A 21,362-nucleotide genomic window follows, 5' to 3' on the forward strand; every position below is an offset into this window, starting at 1 on the left:
CTCTTCATCTGGTACAGGACAGAAGAAAATTTAGGAGAGCTGTATAGGCAAGAGGGAAAGGGGCCTTTTGGGAGCCAACATGGTGATTACAGCCAGCATCTCGGGTAGACATGCCATTGTGTACTATTTTCAGCAAAGTTGCTACTGTGCAGTCATTTAGTACTTGTATAAAAAAAAAAATAGTAACTAACTGTGAAGTAACCAGAGTTACTGCACAGTATTGTCACCAAATGGCTTTTTTGTGGTGCTGACTGTGCAGTAGCTTGTAACTACTGTGCAGTAGTAGTGCATCATGCTTTCTGCCATGCAACAGTACTACACAGTATTCATGCATAATGGCTACTGATAATGATTCATCAGGTCCTAGATTCCTGGTGATGTCTGTATTTTACCTGGCATTAGAATCTGATAAGAGTTTTCCTGGTATAGCTGAATCAGGCATCTTTCTTGCTCCAGTGTAGCAGTTTGAAATGCTCTGCCTACTGATTTAATATAGTGATGGCCTATCCAAGACAAGTTGTAATATTCTCCATCTTGAAATTTAGATGGAAGAGGGAACCTAGGGTGTGATCAACTGCCTGGGTTTCCCCAGAGATTACCCATGAAAGTCCTTGGGGGCTGGGAAAGGGAGAGGCAGGCAATGAGAAGATTAATATTTAGGTTTGAGCATCATCAGAATTGTTGACATCCATGCTGAATCTCCATGGACAAAATAGTCTGGGGTGAGCATGACCATCTATGACAAGGCCTTAGTAAGGTCCATTATGAAACCTTTAGTTGGTGGCAGTCTATAAGGGAGTAGAAAATATGTACTAGCTTTGACTCTGGTTTCAACTCTCAGCTGGTTAATAGGGTTGTATGTAATGGGCCGTTTTCGATTTGGATTCGGCCCAAATCGGGAACAGCGATTCGATTTGTTGATTGAATTGGGAACAGTGATCCAAATTAACAAACTGAATCACTGTATCCAATTCAGATTTGGCTGAATTGAAGATTCAATGCCGATTTGGAGAATCAGCAATTCAGCCGTAGCCACAGCTTTAAATGTTTGTTCTACATACCTCAAGGTACCAGGTGCGGCTTGTGAATGCTGTAATGCTAGGGCAGATGGAGCATCCCACAGGGGTGCAGGGAGGGGGCCTGTGTGCTCGGCAGTGAACCCAGAAGCACTTCTGGCCCACCAGGGAGTGCTCCAGCCCCTACCCACAACCAGGCAATCAGCCGGGGGGGGGGGGCGTGCCCTCCCCAGACCCAGGAGGCACCAGTAGCTGAGCTGGGGATGGACATGGCCCCCCCCCCATGTATTCCCTAACAGACCCAGAAGTGGACCAGAAGTGCTTCTGGCTCACTTCTGGGGCTGCTGCCAAGTGTGCTGGAGAGCCCTCTGCATTCCTGTGGAACAATCCATCCACCCCAGCATCTCAGCAGTCACAATCCACCTGCTGCCTTGAGGTATGTAGGAAAAAAAAAAAAAAAAATTAACTATTACCAGATCAATTCAGAGGGTTCCGATTCGATTCAGAGAGATTAAAGGGTCTCCCAATTCAAATTCTAATTTTGAGATTTGGCCACCGAATTAGGCCAAGTGGAATCAGGGACCAAAGCTTCGCACAGCCCTACTGGTTAAGTCCTATAAACATACAAAGCTGGAGCAGTGTTCCTGGAATAGCGGTGGTATACCGGAAGTACGATGGGTGTAGTAAACAACGTAAGCAACAATCATAGGATTACAACAAGGCTAGTGGAAATAGGTGTCAGTGGCATCAGGCACCCACTTACTTCAGGGAAGTGAAGCAGTCTCTTGTCCCAATGCCCTTGCTATTCCCATCTACTTCAGATAAAGAGAGAAAAGGGGATTTGCCATGTAATAATGACTGAGCTACAGCTGTGAGTAGCTACTGAGAGAGCTTACAAGGGGCTTTTGGCCTGGAATGTAGGGATTGGGAAAGGAGTCAGGGAGTGAATCTACACATGCAGTTTGAGCCAGAGTTTATTTCTCCGGGGTGCAGCTTTTACACACGCGCTACCTGCCTGAGGTTGCTCCCCTCCACCCCCCGACTCAGTGTGCTTCAGGGGGCTGGTAGGGCATGGTCTTACAGTGTGAGACTAAACAGGTAGCCGTCATACTGTGGCCCCTTCGTGCCCCAGCCAGTCCCAGTCACTGTCTTACTCATGCATTCTGATGCATATAACTACTCCGCTGTAGAATGGTACTTGTTCTGTACCGTACTATCCTGCAGTGGAGTTAATTAATTTCCTGCATCCTACTACAGGCATACATGTAGATGGCAATGCTTTACTAAGCAGCCAATTAGTCAGCTCCATAGTAAAATGTATGTGTAGATGCACCCAGCCTCATTTTAAAATCTATGAAAATCTCTCATTTTCCTGTTTTTGTTTTCCTAATTGAATGTAAGGCTCTGCTGCACTGATACTAGTGGTGTCTGGGGCTGGTTGGAGCTTGTCTTTCTTGGCAGGACACAGCAGCAGCATGTGGACTGACACATTCTATAGCTTCCCTGGTAATTGGTCAAATATTTAGAAACAGAATAATAAAACAACAGAAAGGGGATGAGAGGGCAGTATCTAACCAAAACAGTTTCTCACAAATGAAAATTACAGCTTCCTAACCCCTTAGGTTCCTTCGGATATTTCAGTAAAGTAGTAACCAAGAACCTGATGACAATCTATTTTTATTTCCAAAAGTCTCTAACAAAGACACTCACAACAGGCCTCTAAAACACTAAATAAAATTGGAGTGAGAAGCAAAGAGTAAGAAGTCAAGGAGTACAAATAAATGGCCAACCTTTATAAAAGGCAAAAAAGTTAAGAGATTCTTCAAGATTGATTGGTGTTACTTAGAGCTAGAAGGACTGTGGCCAGTGACATAGTAAAATTTGCAAATGGAACAAAAGATTTAGGTTAATCAAATTCAGACAGAACTAGAAGGGACTTTAAAATCAAGCTAGGTGATTTACATTTAATCTGTCATAATATTGCCCATTCAATTCACTTTAAAAAGAGGTAAAAAGTGAAGCATTCATTCACTTTGTAATGTTCTTACTTACCCATTTTAATGGAGGGAAAAGACCTAGAGATAACTGTAGACAGTTTCATAAAAAAAAACACAAGAAAACCCAAACAACACACACACAAAACAAACAACAACCCCCCCATTGTTCAATGTGGAAATGTAATAAAACTGAAAAAAAAAAAGTGCAAAGAAAGTATTAGGATGTATGAAGAATGGCATAGAATATGTTGTAATGTCATTACAGCACAGAATATTGTAACGCCATTTTGTAGATCAAATGATTGCTTTCGTCTAGAATACTGGTCAATCTCCTTTTAAGGCAAGGAACAGAAGTTGTGCGTAAAATGGTTTAAGTACTCCGAAACTGGCTTAAACTTGTAACAGAACAGCTCAGTGCACATAAACTGCTTTCAGAATGGCTAAAACAGGTTTAAGGTAAACCTAGATGGAAGTATTGTCAGACCTGATTTATATCAAACTGGTCTTAGTCCCCCTCTAAATTTAAGTCAACTCAGTCCCCGAACCTCTTTCTCAGCTGCATGCTGGTGCCTTCCACTGTTGCTGGCAGGCTGGGAAGTGTGCTCTAGCCCCTCCCAGCTACTGGTATGGGCCACTGCAAGGGTCTAGCTGCCTTTCCCATTTTAAAAGTGAACCTCAATATACTTTATTATTGGTTCAATCTACATTATTTAGAGAAACCTTCAGAGATTGAATTAATTCATCCTGGAGCTTTGACTACCCGTGCTTAGTCCAAAAGAATAGTAAGGAATTTGAGGAAGCTCAGAGGAAGGTAACAAGAATGATAAGAACCACATTTCATCTGAGTATTGGGATTATTTACTTTAGAAAGGAGATGAAGGCAGCCAGGTATCATAAATATATACTAAATAGTGAATGATATCAAGGAAGTAAGTTGCAAGTTTCTGTTTTTGTCTTCTACCACAAGAATATTCAATAAAATTAAAATCAATTTCAAAACAGATAAAGGTGCTGCCTGTTGCAGCTTGCCATGGAGGCCAAGAAATCAGCAAGCTGCAAAGCAGGACTGGACTTTTAAATAAACAACAAAAATATTCAGATTTACAGTAATAAGTGTTTAAAAATTTTGGAAGAGATATAAAAAACGCCTCATGGCCAAGTTTTAAACTGATCACTAATTATTACACAGTAGGGTAAAAAATTTCACAGGGGCAGATTATCTCCTAGCCAGACAGTTCACTAAAAGTTTTATATACCTACTTTTGAAAATATCTAGTGTTGGCTACAGCTGGAGACAGGATACTGGACTGGAGGGATTACAGGCTTGAGCTAGCATGGCACTTCCTACAGTCCTCTGACTTGAAAATGTCATCAAACAGCAGAAGTGAACGATGAAACCAGAACCAGAAAAAGAAAGCCCACCAAAGTGATAGCAGAGGCAAAACTTCAGTGCAATTAAGCAGTCCAGGAAGTCACCCTTCTTTCTGCCATCTTGGAACTGACCCTGCCCTGCTTCTTTATTTCCCCCAATTTCCTATCTGTTTCCATGGGAACAAACAGAACTAGCCACCAGCTGAGTCAATTTCAGCTGCTGGCTTCCATTTCTCACATCTTGTTCTGTTTCCCTGGAAACTGATGTCAAATCAGGGAAGATAAGGTAAAGTGTTTGGGGTTTTTTTGTAAATATATTGTTACTATGGGTCCTAGTGGGAAGGCTTGAACTGACTTCATTGGGAGCAGAATCAGGCCCTCTCTTGTCATCCTAGCTACAATTTGTGGATCATGGGCAGGAGCAGCTGTGAACCAGAGCTCACAGTCTCAGCTACTTGTGTCCAGCTGCCTGCTGAGGTCTACAATAGCTGGGTTTGGAAGCAAGCTACAGAATTCAAGCAACACTTGGCTCCTACGGTCTATAATATTTCAAACATGAAGGAAAGGAATTCAATTTATTTAAAAAATGGTAGGGGAAACAGATGGGTGTAATGTATTTAGAGAACAAATTGACTAACAAGCTCTGACCTGTGGTAAGCTAAACACCCCAGAAACTACTTCAGCCAATTACATGCTTCATTTCATAATGTATATTTGACAAAGATCTCTCCAATCCAGCTGTTAGCAAACTGAATAGCCCAACCATCATAATTTAAATAACAAATATATATATAAAAATATGCATATGGAGGGAGAGTGAAAGAAGAATGTGATCTGATTGTCTGAAGAAGGTTTTGAAACCACATATAATCATCCCCACCTGAATACATACATTAGAATTAAACAGCCTCTTAGCAATTACAACCCTGTATTAGTCCTTTTTGTTTCTCTTTTGCACTCATTTGCGCCAGATTACCTGCCAGTTTTTATGGTACTAAGTGATGGTGATGGAAAGGCACAGATAGATAAAGGAAAGATTTTGAGGACCAGGTCTAATAAAGTACCTAAATAATAGCTTGGTCCATATCTGTGATCCCTAAAATTCCTGCTTAAGTGCTCTGTAAGAGCAACTCACAGAGAGACTCTCATGGACCCAGAGGAACAGACTTCCATCTTCAGCTTCCTTTGTGCAAAAATGACATTTATTTCCTACCTATGGGGACTTTTTACCATCTTTAATTTTCCCTGAGCCTGAAGAAGAGCATGTGAACCTTGAAGCTTGCAGAAAAAGATGGGTTTTTTTTGGTGATTTCTTAGATGGTCTAATAAAAGGTATCATCTCTGAACTAACCCTAGAGGCACCCAAACTTTGGAACTGCCTTGCCTTTCAACTTCAAAGTTCCCTGGGAAGCTAAAAAGCTACATCTCTTTTTGTGCCCAAATGGCATCAGGCTTAACAGGTCTGAGCACCTCAGCATATGTTTCCTGGCTGAAGTGACGATGGTGTACTTACAAAAGGAGTTGGATTTACAGGAACTCAAGCAGGGTGACACAGAATCACATTTGTGTACTTAAGTCCATTAGATGCCCAACAGATGGAACAGAATCTTGCTCTAGTAATTCTGCTGCTACCATTGCCTGAGTGGTTTAATTCATATGCCTCTTCTGAGAAAAGCCACACCAGAAAGTTTGGGCTCCTAACAAAACACAGTGGCACCTGCCCCTACCCTTTAAAACACAGGGGGGCGAGGGAGCTCTATTTTACATTATAACCTGGTGAGAGCACTTGCCCAGGAATTTGCAAATGCAATTTTCATCTCCATTGGTGAGGATTTAAACTTCCAGCACTCATAGTATCATAACCACTAGACTACAGGTTAGCTTGTGTTCAGGGCAGGGAAAACCCTCCACTGTCCTCTAGAATCACAGAAAATTAGGTTTGTAAGGGACCTCAGGAGGTCATCTAGTCCAACCCCCTGCTCAAAGCAAGACCATCCCCAACTAGATCATTCCAGTAAGCAATCTGTCTAGCCAGGCCTTAAAAACCTCCAAGGATGGGGATTCCACCACCTGTCTACATAACCCATTCCAGCATGTCATCAACCTCCAAGAAAGTTTTTCCTAATATCCAACCTAAACTTCCCTTGCTGCAACTTGAGACTATTGTTTCTTGTTCTGCCAACTGTCACCACTGAGAACAGTCTAGCTCCATCTTGTTTGTAGCCCCCCTTCAGGTAGTTAAAGGCTGCTATCAAATCCCCTCTCGGTCTTCTCTTCTGCAGACTAAATAAACTCATTTCCCTCAGCCTCTCCTCATATGTCATATGACCCAGCCCCCAAATCATTTTCATTGCTCTCTGCTGGACTCTCTCCAACTTGTCCACACCCTTTTGGGGGCGGGGCAGGGGAGGGGAGCAAAACTAGACACAGTGCTCCAGATAGGGCCTCACCAGTGCTGAAGAGAGGGGAATAATTACTTCCCTTGATCTACTGGCAAAGCTCCTACCAGCGCAGCCCAGTGTACTGTTAGCCTTCTTGGCAACAACGACACACTGTTGGCTCATATCCAGCTTATTGTCCACTGTAACCCCCAGGGCCTTTTATGCAGAGCTGCTGCTTAGCCAGTCAGTCCCCAGCCAGTACTAGTGCATGGGATTCTTCTGTCCTAAATGAAGGATTAATAGAGGACAATTCAGGGTCAAGTTTCTGTCTCTCTGAGACAAAGGCCCCTAGCTAAAACCCAGGGCCCACTTCTTTCCAGGCCAGCAGCCACCTCACTGAGGCACACACCCCTGGTAGGTTTACATGACTGTAAGCAATGGTACTGACTGTTAAGCTTGCAGATCCCTTCTAGAAGTAGGGCTTGTGACAGAACAGAGGTGGTGGACATTTTCTAAAACAAAAACAACTGCTTGTCTTTTGAGATCTCATAGACAAGAATGTAAGACTCTTCTAAGGCTTCATCCTAAAGGCACAGAATAGCTGACCATCCCGAGAGAGAGTCAGAGGATGTTTTCTAGACTCCTTGAGTCCTCTACTGGTAGAAAAATAAATCTGTGCAATACTGAGAGTGACCTTTTGAGAGCTACACCTCAAAATGTTGACCACATTCTTTTCATATAGAAAAAACCTATAGGCCACATATAGGGTCAGAGAGAGACTCCTGAGTATCCATCTTCTAAAGGAAAGAAGGTTTAAGTATGCTTTTCTAGACTTCCAGGGTCAGGTGAAAAGGGCCATGATACCCAATATCCAATAAAACATTACCGTGATGATGACATCCATAGATTGGCAAAGGGGCCAGTCTAAATGCTAAAAACTTGTCCTTTCTGAACCTCATAGATTTCTTTTGGCCCAATCATCCAATTTTTCTAGGCCACTCTGAATCCTAGCCCTACCCTTCAGAGTATCTACTACTCCCCACAGCTTGGTATCATCCATGAACTTGCTGAGGATGCACTCCATCCCATCTTGCAGACCATTAATGAAGATATTGAACAAAACTGGCCCCAAGACTAACCCCTGCGGCACTCCACTTGATACTAGCTACCAACAAGACATCTAGTCATTGATCACTACCCATTGAGCCTGACAGTCCAGCCTGTTTTCTATCTACCTTGCAGTCCATTCATTCAATCCATAATTCCTCAGCTTGCTTGCAGCAATGATGTGGGAGACAGTATCAAAAGCCTTGCTAAAGGCAAGGTATATCATGTCCACTGCTTTCCCTGCATCCAAAGCATCAGTCATCTCATCATATAAGGGAATCAGGTTGGTCAGGCATGACCTGCCCTTGGTGACTCCATGCTGATTGTTCCTGATCACTTTCTTCTTCTCCAAGTGGTTAGAAATGGAGGATCTGCTCCATGATTTTTCTGGGAGTGTGGTGAAGCTGAGAGGTCTGTAGTTTTCTGGATCCTCCTTCTTCCCTTTCTTAAAGATGGGCACTATATTTGCCCTTTTCCAATCATCTGGGACTTCCTCCAATAGCCATGAGTTTTTAAAGATAATGGCTATTGGCTCCACAATCACATCAGCCAACTCCATCAGTACCCTCAGATGCATTGCATCCAGCCCCATGGACTTGTACACGTCTAGAAATAGTTCCTAAGCTCTTCCTTCATCACTGAGGGCCTCTCACCTTTTTGTGAAACTGAGCTGCAGTAGTCATACCAAGTTGTGCCACTGTGCAGCAAAGAACACAAGTTGAGAGAGGGGAGAATGACTCTGTAGCCACTCCCCTGAATATGTGAAGTCTTGGGGTGCCTGTATACATGCAGGGATGCTGCTCCAACATGCTGTAATTACAGCACATTGGAATAGACTCTGCTGGAGCATGCTAATTACTGCATTCTAGCAACCTCATGTATTAAGCATCCCTGTGCTTCAATATGGCAATGAGGGTACTTTAACTAAAGCTCATCAAATGAGCACTCCCATCGCCATTTTGAAGCATGGGGTGCTAAATGCATGAGATGCTGCAGGTGCTTGAATTAGGGAGGCTCTTAGATGCACTCTTATTGAAGTGCCTCCTCCCACCCCCAGAACACATGTAAAGATGGTCTTGGATTTCAGTTCCTTCTCTTAAGACTGTTTATGTGTTTACAATTGAGTTACAGGATAAAATACAAAAGAACTTTTGAGAGAAAGGACTGGAACCCAGGGCTCCATCTGCCAGGTAAGTATCCTAGTTGTCTAGCAACAGAGTTTGTCTTTCTGTTGTGGTCTCCCATTCTCTCTGGCTGCATGAAACTTACTTTCTTTTCAGGCCCTTCTTCACACAACAGCTGAGGGGGTAACCGTGAACACATAAAATACTTATATGTTGGACTTTAGTGTCTCAAGGCACCCTGAAGTGCTTCAGCCTCCCTTTTAACTAAATACTGATTCCTAAGGTTCAGACATTTTTCTGCGCAAACATGAAGAGAGAGAATTTCCACTGTAGGGGAAAAGTGTTACACTGGGAATAAGTCCAGACTTTACTGAAGGCTACTTCTGGCATAGCTGTATCACTGAGGAGTGTAAAGAGACATCACACCCAAGTAACACAGCTATGGTATTAGAAAGCTCCAAAGAAGACAGTTAAAGCAACACAATGATGCTTTGTTGGCATAGCTTACTTTGTGTAGCAGGTGGTATGATTATTTTCTACGATTAGTGACTTTACAACCCTGGGGAAAAGAAAAACTTTGTGGGTATATTGTGTTCATACTAGGAGCATGTTGCCCATGCTGGAATTCCTATGCCAGCAAAACACCTGTAATGTAAACATAGTTTAAGGTTTTGTTGAAAATAAAAGAAAAATCTCACCATCTCCATTTCTAGTCAGCTAATAGGATGTTTTCTTTCTCATTGACCAATGACCCTGAATTAGTCCCCTGAGCTAATTCCAGAATTGCATTCTTAATCAAGGTTATCCACTGGGGAGAAGAAAGAGCTAAAAGGTCTCCCTCTAATATTCATTTCTTCAGCCACCACCTCAGGAACAGCCTTACATGGAGAAAGAGGCTCAGCTGTTTATAGACATTTTGTGTCTGGTTCACTGAGAGAACCAGAATAATTTGAGCATATTCCTGTGGAAGCAGGCCACATTAACTCCTTCAGGCTTGGTGCCATTGAACCTGCTGAGAGGAAATACTCAGAGTTTGGCTACGTATGCAGCTTGGCTCCGGGTGTGATTTTAAACTGATGTAGTTTGGCAGATGCAAAACCTCTGACACTTGTATTTTGGTTTAAAGCACCCTTATTCTGGTATAGCTAATCAAATTGAAACTAGGCCAAACTGAAATCAGCCAGTCTACACATGCATGTTTGCATTGGGTAATTAAATCAATATAAAAGAACACCTTTCGTGCAACTGATAGGACTTTGCATAAAAACAAAACTTAAAAGGTACCAGAATTCTTTCTTTAGCTTGGGTGTAGTCAAGAAGGGCATGTTTACATGTGCTCCAAGAGCTGCTCTAATTAAAGTGCCTGGAGCATCTTGTGTATCAGTGTTCCTATGCTTCAAAATGGTGGTGTGGGGGGTCACTTTATCTAAAGCTCATTGAATGAGTTTAGTTAAAGTGTCCACCACCATTTTGAAGTGCAGGGATGCTAATACATGAGATGCAGAGGCTGACTGAAGCACAATAATTACCATGCTCCAGCAGACTCGATTAATCAAGTACGTTCCAGCACACTGTAATTACAGTGCATTTGAGCACACTTCCAGCTCATGTACAGGCACCTGGAGATTCATATCAGCACAGGTCGGCCTGGGCTAGTAGAAGGTCACTTCTTAAATTGCCCTTCCCTCTTTGAATTTTGATTTCACTCTTACTGGGAATAAACTGAACTAAAACACGTTCAAGATTCTTTAACTGATAGCTGCCTCACAGTCAAGGGATTGAGCTGGAAAGAAATCAGGCATTTTTTTCTGTCACAAACTTACCTGACAAGTACTGTTTTGGATCTCCCTACTGGGACTTTCCTTCTGCAAGGACTTTCCTAAAATCAAACCAACTCTGTAGAACACTGATTTTAACAAGTTGGCAAGTCTAACTAAAAATGATTTTGGGGGCAATTTTTCTACTATGGACTTATCTTAGGTGAGGCAGATTTGGGGAAGGGTAGTCTGGGAAAGAAAGGAACAAGCACGCAGCGCACCCTTCTGAATCTTGATCTCTCGGCTGGTCCAAGAACTTTCAGGATGTAATCAGCAATAAGGAAAAATCAGTAGAGAAGGAGGCGTAAGGAGGACTGAAAAAGGTTAATCTTTACTTAAAATTATCAACAAGGATTAATGCAAGAGGCAAGGATTTCTGTGGCTGATATCTTTTATTGGACCAGCTACATAGTTGGGATAGACTTAGACAAGCTTTCAGGTATCAGAGTACCCTTGAGACCTCAAGGTTACTGTAATACCCAAAAGCTTGTTTAAGACTATCTTAGCCATGCAGTTAGTCCAATAAAAAGGTATCAACCTCAAAAATTCTTGCCCTTGCTTTTGTCCTGGACAATCACAGCTACAATAACACTTCAACACTATTAACACTTATTAAGATTTTCAGACTACACTGAAATCATACTTTCGGGAAATAAAATTGTGGGCACAGGCAGGAAGGGAACAGACCCTCACACTGATATTGACCTAAATAGTTGAAGGTCTAGGCTCACTCATTCAGAGGGGTCCTGGGCATACGCCCTTTGCTTCCTAACAAAGTGTTGGAGCCACCAGGCTACAGGCCAGGCTGTCTCTAGCCCTTCTCTTGAAGCTGGCCCACTGTACCCTATATTTAATATTTATTGGAAAAAATACTAGCATCCAACTCACTCAGCTGTAAAGCAACTGGTGTGCATGCTTCCTCCTGGTCTGCAGTTACAGGGCTATGGACAAGCCTCTTAGATGCATGAAGCATAAACAAGGTCTGGCTTATGCCATTTTTAAGAGTCAATCTACTAAGTGAAATCTTATGAGCTTCCTGCACATTTAGTATGTAGGGGTTTTTTGTTTGGGTGTTATGACTTTGAACCAAATGAAAACTATACCAATTCCCAGTGCTTCATGGGATGATGGTGGCCTTTGAACTTTGCATTTGAGAAAGGTATAATTGATCTTGTATCTTAGATATTTTGACTTTAAGGTACAATATAGTGGATTACATGTTCTTCGAGGTAAAATTCAGGAAATTAAGTTTTCTATGGCTGTATCAAACTGCAGCAGAGGAAAATTAGATTGGAGATTAGGAAGAACTTCCTGACTACAAGGGTGGCCAAGCATTAAAACAGGCTACCTAGAGAAATGGTGTAATCTCTGTTCTTGGATATTTTCAAGAACAGGTTAGACACGCATCTGGCTGGGATTGTTTAGTTATGGATGATCTTTCCCTGAGCAAGGGGTTGCACTAGATCAGGAGTGGGCAATTATTTTGGGTGGAGGGCTGCTTACTGAGTGTTGCCAAGCCATTGAGGGCCACATGACAGGCAGCCAAGGGCAGATAAATATTACTTTTCTAAATTTTTTAGGGGCCCTGCAGGCCAGATAGAATGGCCTGGCTGGCCACATCTGGCCCGCGGGCCGCATTTTGCCCACCCCTGCACTAGGTGACCTTATGAAGTCCCTTCTACACTTACTTTCATGTAATCCTTCCAGTCTGAATGGAAAAGAGTTTGCATCACTGTAGTCAGATCCCAAGATGGCATAGGTCTGACCACTGTCTGAGGTTGAAATGCTTCTGTTAATCCATCTACATGCCATTGAGGAATCCATTAGAAAGTTGAATAAGACTTCATGCTGTAGAATGCTACATTTTTTACAGGAAGATGTGAGATGGATGATGGAAAGGCTGGTTTTAAATCTAGGCCTGTTTGTAAGAAATACAGAAGAGCTAGAATGTAAGTGTACAGGCAACTGAGTGCTATGGCCTTTTGGTCAATATAATATGTGGTTAGGAGAATGGCCATGGCTTCCTTCTCTTTAATCTTCTGGATCACACTCTGTAATGGAGAGCAAAGACACATGGCATTCTTTTAGACAGTTTATCTTGGTTTGCAATAACCACTGGGCTCTCTTTATTGAAGAGCTATCCCTTTGTGCTTTGAGTGGAAACAAAGAGATTCACATAAGAATTAATTATGCTTCTGGTATCAAAACCTCTTGATGTCTTGGCAAGTCTGCTTTCTTCACTATCCCTTGTATGTAAATTGCAGTGCTGAAGATGAAGTGACCTCTCCCCAGGACCAGGTTACATCACTCTGGCATTCAGACTTGCCCCTTTGCCAATCTATGGATGTCATCATCATTGTGATATTTTACTGGATATTAGGTATCATGGCCCTTTTCAGCTGACCCTGGAAGTTTAGAAAAGCATACCTAAACCTTCTTTCCTTTAGAAGATGGATACTCAGGAGTCTCTCTCTGACCCTATATGTGGCCTATAGGTTTTTTCTATATGAAAAGAATGTGGTCAACATTTTGGGGTGTAGATCTCAAAAGGTCACTCTCAGTATTGCACAGATTTATTTTTCTACCAGTAGAGGACTCAAGGAGTCTAGAAAACATCCTCTGACTCTCTCTCTCGGGATGGTCAGCTATTCTGTGCCTTTAGGATGAAGCCTTAGAAGAGTCTTACATTCTTGTCTATGAGATCTCAAAGGACAAGCAGTTGTTTTTGTTTTAGAAAAAGTCCACCACCTCTGTTCTGTCACAAGCCCTACTTCTAGAAGGGATCTGCAAGCTTAACAGTCAGTACCATTGCTTACAGTCATGTAAACCTACCAGGGGTGTGTGCCTCAGTGAGGTGGCTGCTGGCCTGGAAAGAAGTGGGCCCTGGGTTTTGTCTCAGAGAGACAGAAACTTGACACTGAATTGTCCTCTATTAATTTCTTGCAGTGGCGATGTTAGTATCAACTTAAACAAGAACACTGTAGAAAGGGTTGCTTAGTCCATGGATTTTAGTATACTATGCTAGAATGTCAGAAATACACAGGATCAAATATATTGTGCATGAACGGTACCTAGAATCTCTGGTCTCCTAGTTGAGAGCTATAGCAACTGCACTATTGAGGGGGGAAAAATGGGATTTCTGTTTTTTATTTTATTACCATCCATATCCCTGCTTACATAGTCATTCATGAACACAAGTGAATGTGGCCAGAAACAGAATTCCAACCAGTAAGTATGTGGCATTTTTGCATTTAGATGACCAAAAACGGCATGCGGACACCCCAAAACATGACCACTTAGAGAACCAGAAAAGAACAGAATGTCACCCTTACTGCCCTTTCACTGAAAATACTAGACAGAACTGGCAACTGACACACTAAACAAATAATTTCTGTATGTCTCCATAAATATTTCATTTTTCACTTATTTTTTAATTAAACTTTTAATTGCATATATCAGTATCTTTTAAAACCTAAAAATTAGAATGAATAAATAACTTGGAAGAAAACAACATTAGGGAGCAATAACAATGCACAATGACAATTCATCAGTTTTAGAATATTGTCTGTGTACGTGTAAGGACAAATGTCATTTTTTCTGCTTGTTTCAAAAAGCAAACTCCCACACACGCTTTGTGAAGAAGGAACAAATGAAGGAAACAAAGAATAAGTGATCAATGAGAGTGATCCTGATCCACTGAAGATGGTCAAACTTTCATTTGCACTAGGAGTGCTTGTTTGGCCCTACTTAATTATTGATAAAAGACTATGATTCATCTATAATTCAGTTTTTCTGAGTCACATTTCATTTTCTGACATTTTCCTGTATTCTTGAAGGCAAGAGAAGTAGAGATGCTGCAGTCATGGTCCCCAAAAGCCACAACCTGCTAATATTGACAAACCTGATTGAAAATGTACTATTTTTTTCCAGTCACTAGAGGGAGAACAACCCTCTATTAAGGCCTGTAAACTATTAGTCTGTAAACTAATCCCTGTTTCTGTTTGTTGAGCTATGGCATGAACTCAGGGCAGAGATCAAAAAGATCAAAGGCACAAATACCTGCTGAAATATCAGTTATCATACTTGCTTCATAATAAAGCGTATATCTATATTATACAAACATTCATTACACCCAGAATTGAATGAACTAAGTCTCCATAGTTATATCAGCACTCAGGCTTCTTGGGCTAAATGACGACTTAATTGTGTCTAGCTTTAAATAGACTAAATAGAGCTAATTTAATAATTCTGATTCTAATTTCTGAGGGAAAATTTCCTATTATTCTGTGAAGGGAACAGAGCAATAAAACACTTCAGAGAAAGTGTTAATCTTATTTTGACCACTGTGACATTTTCATTCAGTCATAGTAATTTCCCAGACTGCTGAAACCCAAGATCCACTTCAAGAAAAGTTAACCAGTCATACCTTATACCTTATTCTCGCCCTCATGAGGGTTTCTAAAGCAAAAGGTATATATTTGAAATTCAGTTATATTTTTAAACTGTTCCCTCAAATTTGTATTTTATGGACATGCATATTCCATGTTGACTTTTAAGAACTTTTCAAATAAAAATTACTTTATTATTTAAAACTGAAATAGACACTAATTTTCCAGTTTAAAATATTACTTCACAGTTATTTTTGCCAAGTGGCAACCTTGTTATTTTTTTCTTTAGTGAAACATCTTACACCAGTGGACACTCCTGGGTTCTTCAGTCTTGGGTTCTTAAGGAGCAAAAATGAAGGCTATTATCCCTCAAGTCCACCCATGAGTGGTACCAAATCAGGATGATTTGTAGCCATTCATCACATTATACTTCCTCATTTTTATATGTTTTGATGAGCAACAGAATAGTTAGCGATGCTGACATTTAAACTATCATTGGTCAGCTCTTACAGTAATGAATGAGGTGGTTGACACTTAGCTATTGTTTCAGACTTCCTGCAGATTCAAGGAGATGTTTCTGCATAAAATATATTTAGTCACATTCAGTCAGGTCTGGTCAAGGTTTTCTTTACTACCAAAAGACTTGCAGACTAAGTCCCCTGGCATATGTTATACTTAAGATGTGATTAACCAGTTAATTGTGTCTTAATTTGTTACCTGGCCACATGTTAATGCAATTAATGGCATGATAAAACAAGAAGTATACCACAAGCTTACTACACAAAAATGTGTACTAACTTCGTGGCTGGTTCCTATCATGACATTAACTGAATTTATGGCCATGCTGGGGCTCCCACCTACAAGGGCGCAGCTGGGAGCTCCATCAGCAGATGCAGGCTCCCAGCCCTAGGAGCTCATGCTAGCTGATGGGGAGCTCCCAGCCAAGGAAGTTTGCTACTTGTTGGGAGTAGCAAAGTGATCCTGGGTTCCTTCTGCACTGGCAATAAGGTGTAGTGGGATCTATGCTCCTTTCCATAATCATGCCTCCTGCCATGCACATGTGGCATGGTAGAAAGCATGAATGTGGGGATCATACAGCAGATCCTATTGCACCTTTACTGATACACCTGTTGGCGGCTTAAGTCTTAGATGCTATTCTACCTCTAAGACAACTAAGATGCACTTATGTGGCCTTTAACCATTCAAGTCACTAAATTCACCCAGGCACATCAGACCAAAAAAAACTGCGAAGAAGCCTAGGTTTCTCACAGGCCTCCATTTTAGACCAGACTAGTCCTGGACTACTTTTCCACACTCTGAAGCAATGCAGAAAAGCCACCTAAGAATCTATTACCACCTAGATCCAACCCATTGAGGAAGCACATAACTCCAAGTAAGCTCGTGATTCTTTAGACTGAGAAAAATCATGCCAATTGGGAGTGGAAAAGAGGAGAGCTAGGTTATCTTTTGGTCAATGGCCTAGTCAGTGGGCACTTGACCTGCGGGGCTGGAATCTACATCTCCCATTTGCAAAGAAAGGGCCTTACAAGGCAGTGTTTAACTAAGTAGCCCACTAAGGACAACCTTTTTCCTGGATGAGAGAGAGCCCCGGATCCTAGTCCCTACTCTCAGTGATGATTATGCTTTTTGCACTGAACAGTCACTGGGGAAAATGCACAGAATGCACTGGGAACTGGAAGAGGGACCAGAATCCAGGGCTCCCTGCCTTCCAAGAAAAGGTCTTTATCACTGAGCTGCTGAATTAGGCTCCACCTTGCATGTTCTTCTTTTGGTCCCAGTGACTCTTGTCTTCCTTTTGATCCAATGGTCAATAGGAAGGAGGGGTAGGTACCTCATCCTTACTTAGCTCACAATCTGCACATAAGGACACTCTTCTAAGATATGAGAAATGTGGATTCAAACTACCTCAGAATGAGAGGGGGCTAAATCCAGATCTTTCATCTCCGGGGCAGGTGCCCAAATTACTAGGTTATTGGGTAAAAGATGGGTGGGTCTTTGTAGAGAATAGTATCTTCTGTCTGGGAGAGCTGGTTCCCAAAAGGACATCTCCTTTCTGAGCAAACTGGATTAGACTGGATGCTGAAATTAAGCTGCCTGTTGAGAGAATGGGAGGATGATGTCTCTCCAGTTTGAATAGGAGCTCTTTCACGAGGTAAGATGTGTTATTTGTGCTAAGATGTGTCAGTTGTGCTAAGGGCAAAAACAACTTGGACGTCTTAGGGGGAGGAATAGAATCTGGACTCAACCTTTTAAAAAGGAAAATTTAACCTCTTGTGAACAGTTGAGAGAACTGCTGGCAGCTCCAAAGTACTCCAACAGGAAGAGCACATCTAACTTTAGGAGACACTTCTCTAAAATGTTTAAAAAAAATATCTACCTAAAAGAGAAACAAATCATGCCTCCTTCCAAAAAAACCCCCCTAAAACCCATTCACAAAAAAATGATGCAATATAGAAATAATGGAATAAGCTCTCAGACTTTGTCTTACGGTACTACTGGCACTGATGGTAATATAATTTTCTTCCTTCCAGAAAAGTAAATTTTGACCAACACAAAATCACTTCTGGATAAGTTATTACATCTCTATTTCCTAGTGATGTGCTAGGTGTAAGTTCAGGCACTTCCAAACGTGCTGACTTTCATACAGAAAGTATATATGCAATTTTTTTCTCTTCGTCACAGTGAGGATCCTATATTTCTTGAGACCATTCTCCTACTTCCAGAATCTATTATCAAGGAAAATACAACAGTTCTGGAAACTAGGCACAGGTGGTGTTATGTAATTAGTCTCCTGACAATTGATAACTCCAGTGTGACCTCTCTGGGAATGACAGTAAAATGGAAGCAATAAGGATACATGTTAATGAGTGTGCATGTGGGTGTGTGTGTTATTATTGAAAGTAAATATAGATAAAGGTAATACAATTCCTGAACATCTGCAATAAGAATGCAGTCTAAGCAGTGACCTCTCCTGCACTTACCTTGCATGAGTTCTTACTGAAATCTGCTAATGGGTTCTGATAATCTATTATTTATTGCAACAGCATCTCTTAAAGACTCTTAGCAGAGAAACCTCCTGTGTTTACAGCATTATTTCATTCAAAACCTCTTAAAGTGACAGATGCAGCACCTTATTTAGAATATAGATAGGATGTCTTTCTATCATTGGAAAATAAAGCAAAAATGAAATTACCAAAAACTCTCTGTGATGTTTTTAATATATTCTCATGCATCCTTAACTAGGTCAACCTGAAAGCTGCAGAAGCAAATATTAATACACTAGTAAGCATTACTTGGGAGTGCATGACATACCTCCATGTTGTACTTTTCCACTGTCCTTCTTAAGGGATCCACTACCTGCCAGCAAATCAAGATGCAAAGATCAATCAGCAGCATCCCTCCAACTATCACCAGCAACTTCTGGTCCTTAATGATCTGGAGTGACAAAAATAAAGCAAAAAAGGGCATTCCCATGACTGAGATTCCTGCAAAGCCTCTCTCAAATGTAGCAAAATAAATGTACTATTGATAAATAGTCTTGTTAATAATGTATAGAGAAAGGTTTACCAGAAATATCAGAAGATTAGGAGGTAAAAGTTAAAGTTTACAGAAGTTTACAGAAGATCAGGAGGTGATTTTACACGATACAGTAGTTTCATCTCCTGTTTATGTGCAGTGTCTAAAGATCATAGAAACACTTTAGAAGGAGGTTGTGAGGACTCGATACTTACTAATGCTCAGTTTCAGAATCCCAGAAACTGAAGATGTTTCTACAGTAAATATCAACTGCTATATGTTTGGGTGCACCTATAGAAGGATATTCATTGCAGTTCTCCCTGTAGCAAAGCTATAGTTAAAGTAGCAATTCATCTTCCATTAAGAAATCCCATTTTCACTTGCTCATAACTTTCACAGTTGCAGATGAAACATTTGCTTGGCCTCAAGTGAAAGAGGATTTGGTTTTGGAAAGTTTTAAATGCTCAGCACTTTTTCAAGGAGGCTAAGGAGACAAATATACCTTTTGCACATGGAATGCAAAACATTCGACTTCAATTGTTGTGTGTCTTGACTTCATTAGAAAAGAGTTCCTTTGCAAAATAAAAAACTAAAACTTGCAGATAGCTTTACTGAACTCTAATATAATTTATATATATTTTCTGGTATTACACACACAAAACCATGCTAAAAGAACACTGTTAAAGTTGCAAAGTCAAGCACTCAAAAAATAAGAAAGCATCAAACCAAAACTCTTGGCAACCATAGTTCTATGTGTATGAATTATGACTTTGATTTACAAATCATGATCATAGCACCTTTTTTTCTAGAGGACCTTGTCTTATTCAGTGCTTAAAGCAAACATTGCTACAATATTTTAATACATGGAAAAGAGTATGTACTTTCTGTGGCCTTTTCCTTAGAAACAGCTGATTTGTTTTGGCTGAAATTGTACCAATAAAAAAGTACTCAAACAGACACCTGGTCTGGAAAATGTCACTCCATATGGTTAAAGTTTGGCATGTTGAACTAAAGTCATATATTAGGAACTGTGAATAACAGGCTGATCTCCTAGACCAGCCTATAATAAAATCTATTTTACAGTGAGTTTCTATCAAGCTGCAAGAAGAGGTATATATAATTTCATTTTCTGTCATTTGGAAATAAAAACCTTTCATAAAAACCTTTCATAAACTTATCCTTAAAGTTTACAGTTTGTTTTGCTACTTTTAATTCAAACTGTAAACTTTTCTGTTATTATACCTGTAATCCATTTCCATTGAAATATCAGGAATAAAACTGTCTCCAAAACAGTCATTTCACAACTTACATATATTTGCAACATTATTTTAAAAGATTAGTAACTAGAAATATACAGATGAGCAGAACTTCTTAAAGTTCCTATTTTTAATATTATTCAGAGAAACAAATTATTCACTGTAGAGAAGCCTACCATACCACATTCCGTTTCACATTAAGCTCCTGGATTCAGTATGGAAACCATTTGGAGACTTACCATCATCATCTGATGCTAAGTCCATCAGGCAATGAAAATGAAGTTACCTGATGTGCTATTGCCATTTTCTTCTTATTAAAATCTACATTTCTAATGCTTGTATAATCAATGGGCCACAACATGATTTTTGCTTTTTACTCACTTGGAGAATATGGAGAAGTAAAGGAATATACACTTTTCATAGATGGAAACACAGAGCAAAACAGGTGGCAACTGGCTGATACTCTGTTTTATTTCACTTTTGCATAACTGGTCAAAAAACAGATTGAAATGAAGAGAAACTACACCAATAAAACAGCTAATGAAGTTAATTTCCCCGCTCTGAACTAAAGGGGGAAGCAGAGACTGAAATGTGGCTCTCAGGCACATTTAGTTTCTTTTCCAATCTTTGGGTAGCATGACTATACCCTGCCCTTTAGGTAGGACCCATTGTAAGACAATTGTCTTACTCTAAGTGATGTTAATGGAAAGATTAGGTAGAAGAGCATTCCAAATCTGAGTTCTACTTAAGGCCCACCTAAGCCCTCAAAATAGGGCTAAGTGGAACATTGGTAACACATTGACAATGGACTACCCCTCAGTACAGAGGTGCATCTCCAGTGGGATTTGTGACAATAGGCACAGAAGGCCATATCTAAAAAGTACTAAGTGGGCATGTCTACATGAGACACTAAAAGTGCAGTAGACTAATTATATTGCACATTAGCATGTCACAGTGAATTTACTATGCATTAGCATCACAGAATATATGACGTACTGGCATTATTGCACAGTAGCACTGATTATGGTGCATTAAGTTAGTACCTGATATTATAGGTACTATACTTAATGTGCTGTAATTACAGCACTTTAATGAACATGTGCGCATGCCGGGTGGGACTTAAATGGAATATAGATGCCATAGTCCAAAACTGTAATCCTGACAACCCACACCCAGATGATGCCAAATCCTGGAGATGTAAATTCTCCACGTTTGAATTTAAGGCTAAGCACAGACAGTCAAAAAGCCAGAGGCTGCGTCGATTCAATCTTCATAAGTTGTCTAAGCTATGTAGATTGAATCAATATGCAAGTGAACAGACATTCACTTTTGATTCTAGAAATGCAGCCACATGCCTGCAGTGGTCCA

At 40.7% G+C, this 21,362-nt stretch overlaps 1 protein-coding gene across 1 annotated transcript in view; it reads right to left on the reverse strand.

Moving 5' to 3' along the window:
* Positions 1-21,362, reverse strand: part of GABBR2 (gamma-aminobutyric acid type B receptor subunit 2) — a 1,005,856-nt gene that overhangs the window by 210,691 nt on the left and 773,803 nt on the right. Inside the window, exon 13 of the mRNA XM_019540184.1 lies at positions 18,535-18,657. Coding sequence (XP_019395729.1) covers positions 18,535-18,657 — 123 coding nt within the window. The remainder of the gene's footprint in view (positions 1-18,534; positions 18,658-21,362) is intronic.

The sequence above is a fragment of the Crocodylus porosus genome, unplaced genomic scaffold, assembly GCF_001723895.1.
Source record: "Crocodylus porosus isolate Cpor-Errol unplaced genomic scaffold, CroPor_comp1, whole genome shotgun sequence".
Classification (NCBI taxonomy): domain Eukaryota; kingdom Metazoa; phylum Chordata; order Crocodylia; family Crocodylidae; genus Crocodylus; species Crocodylus porosus.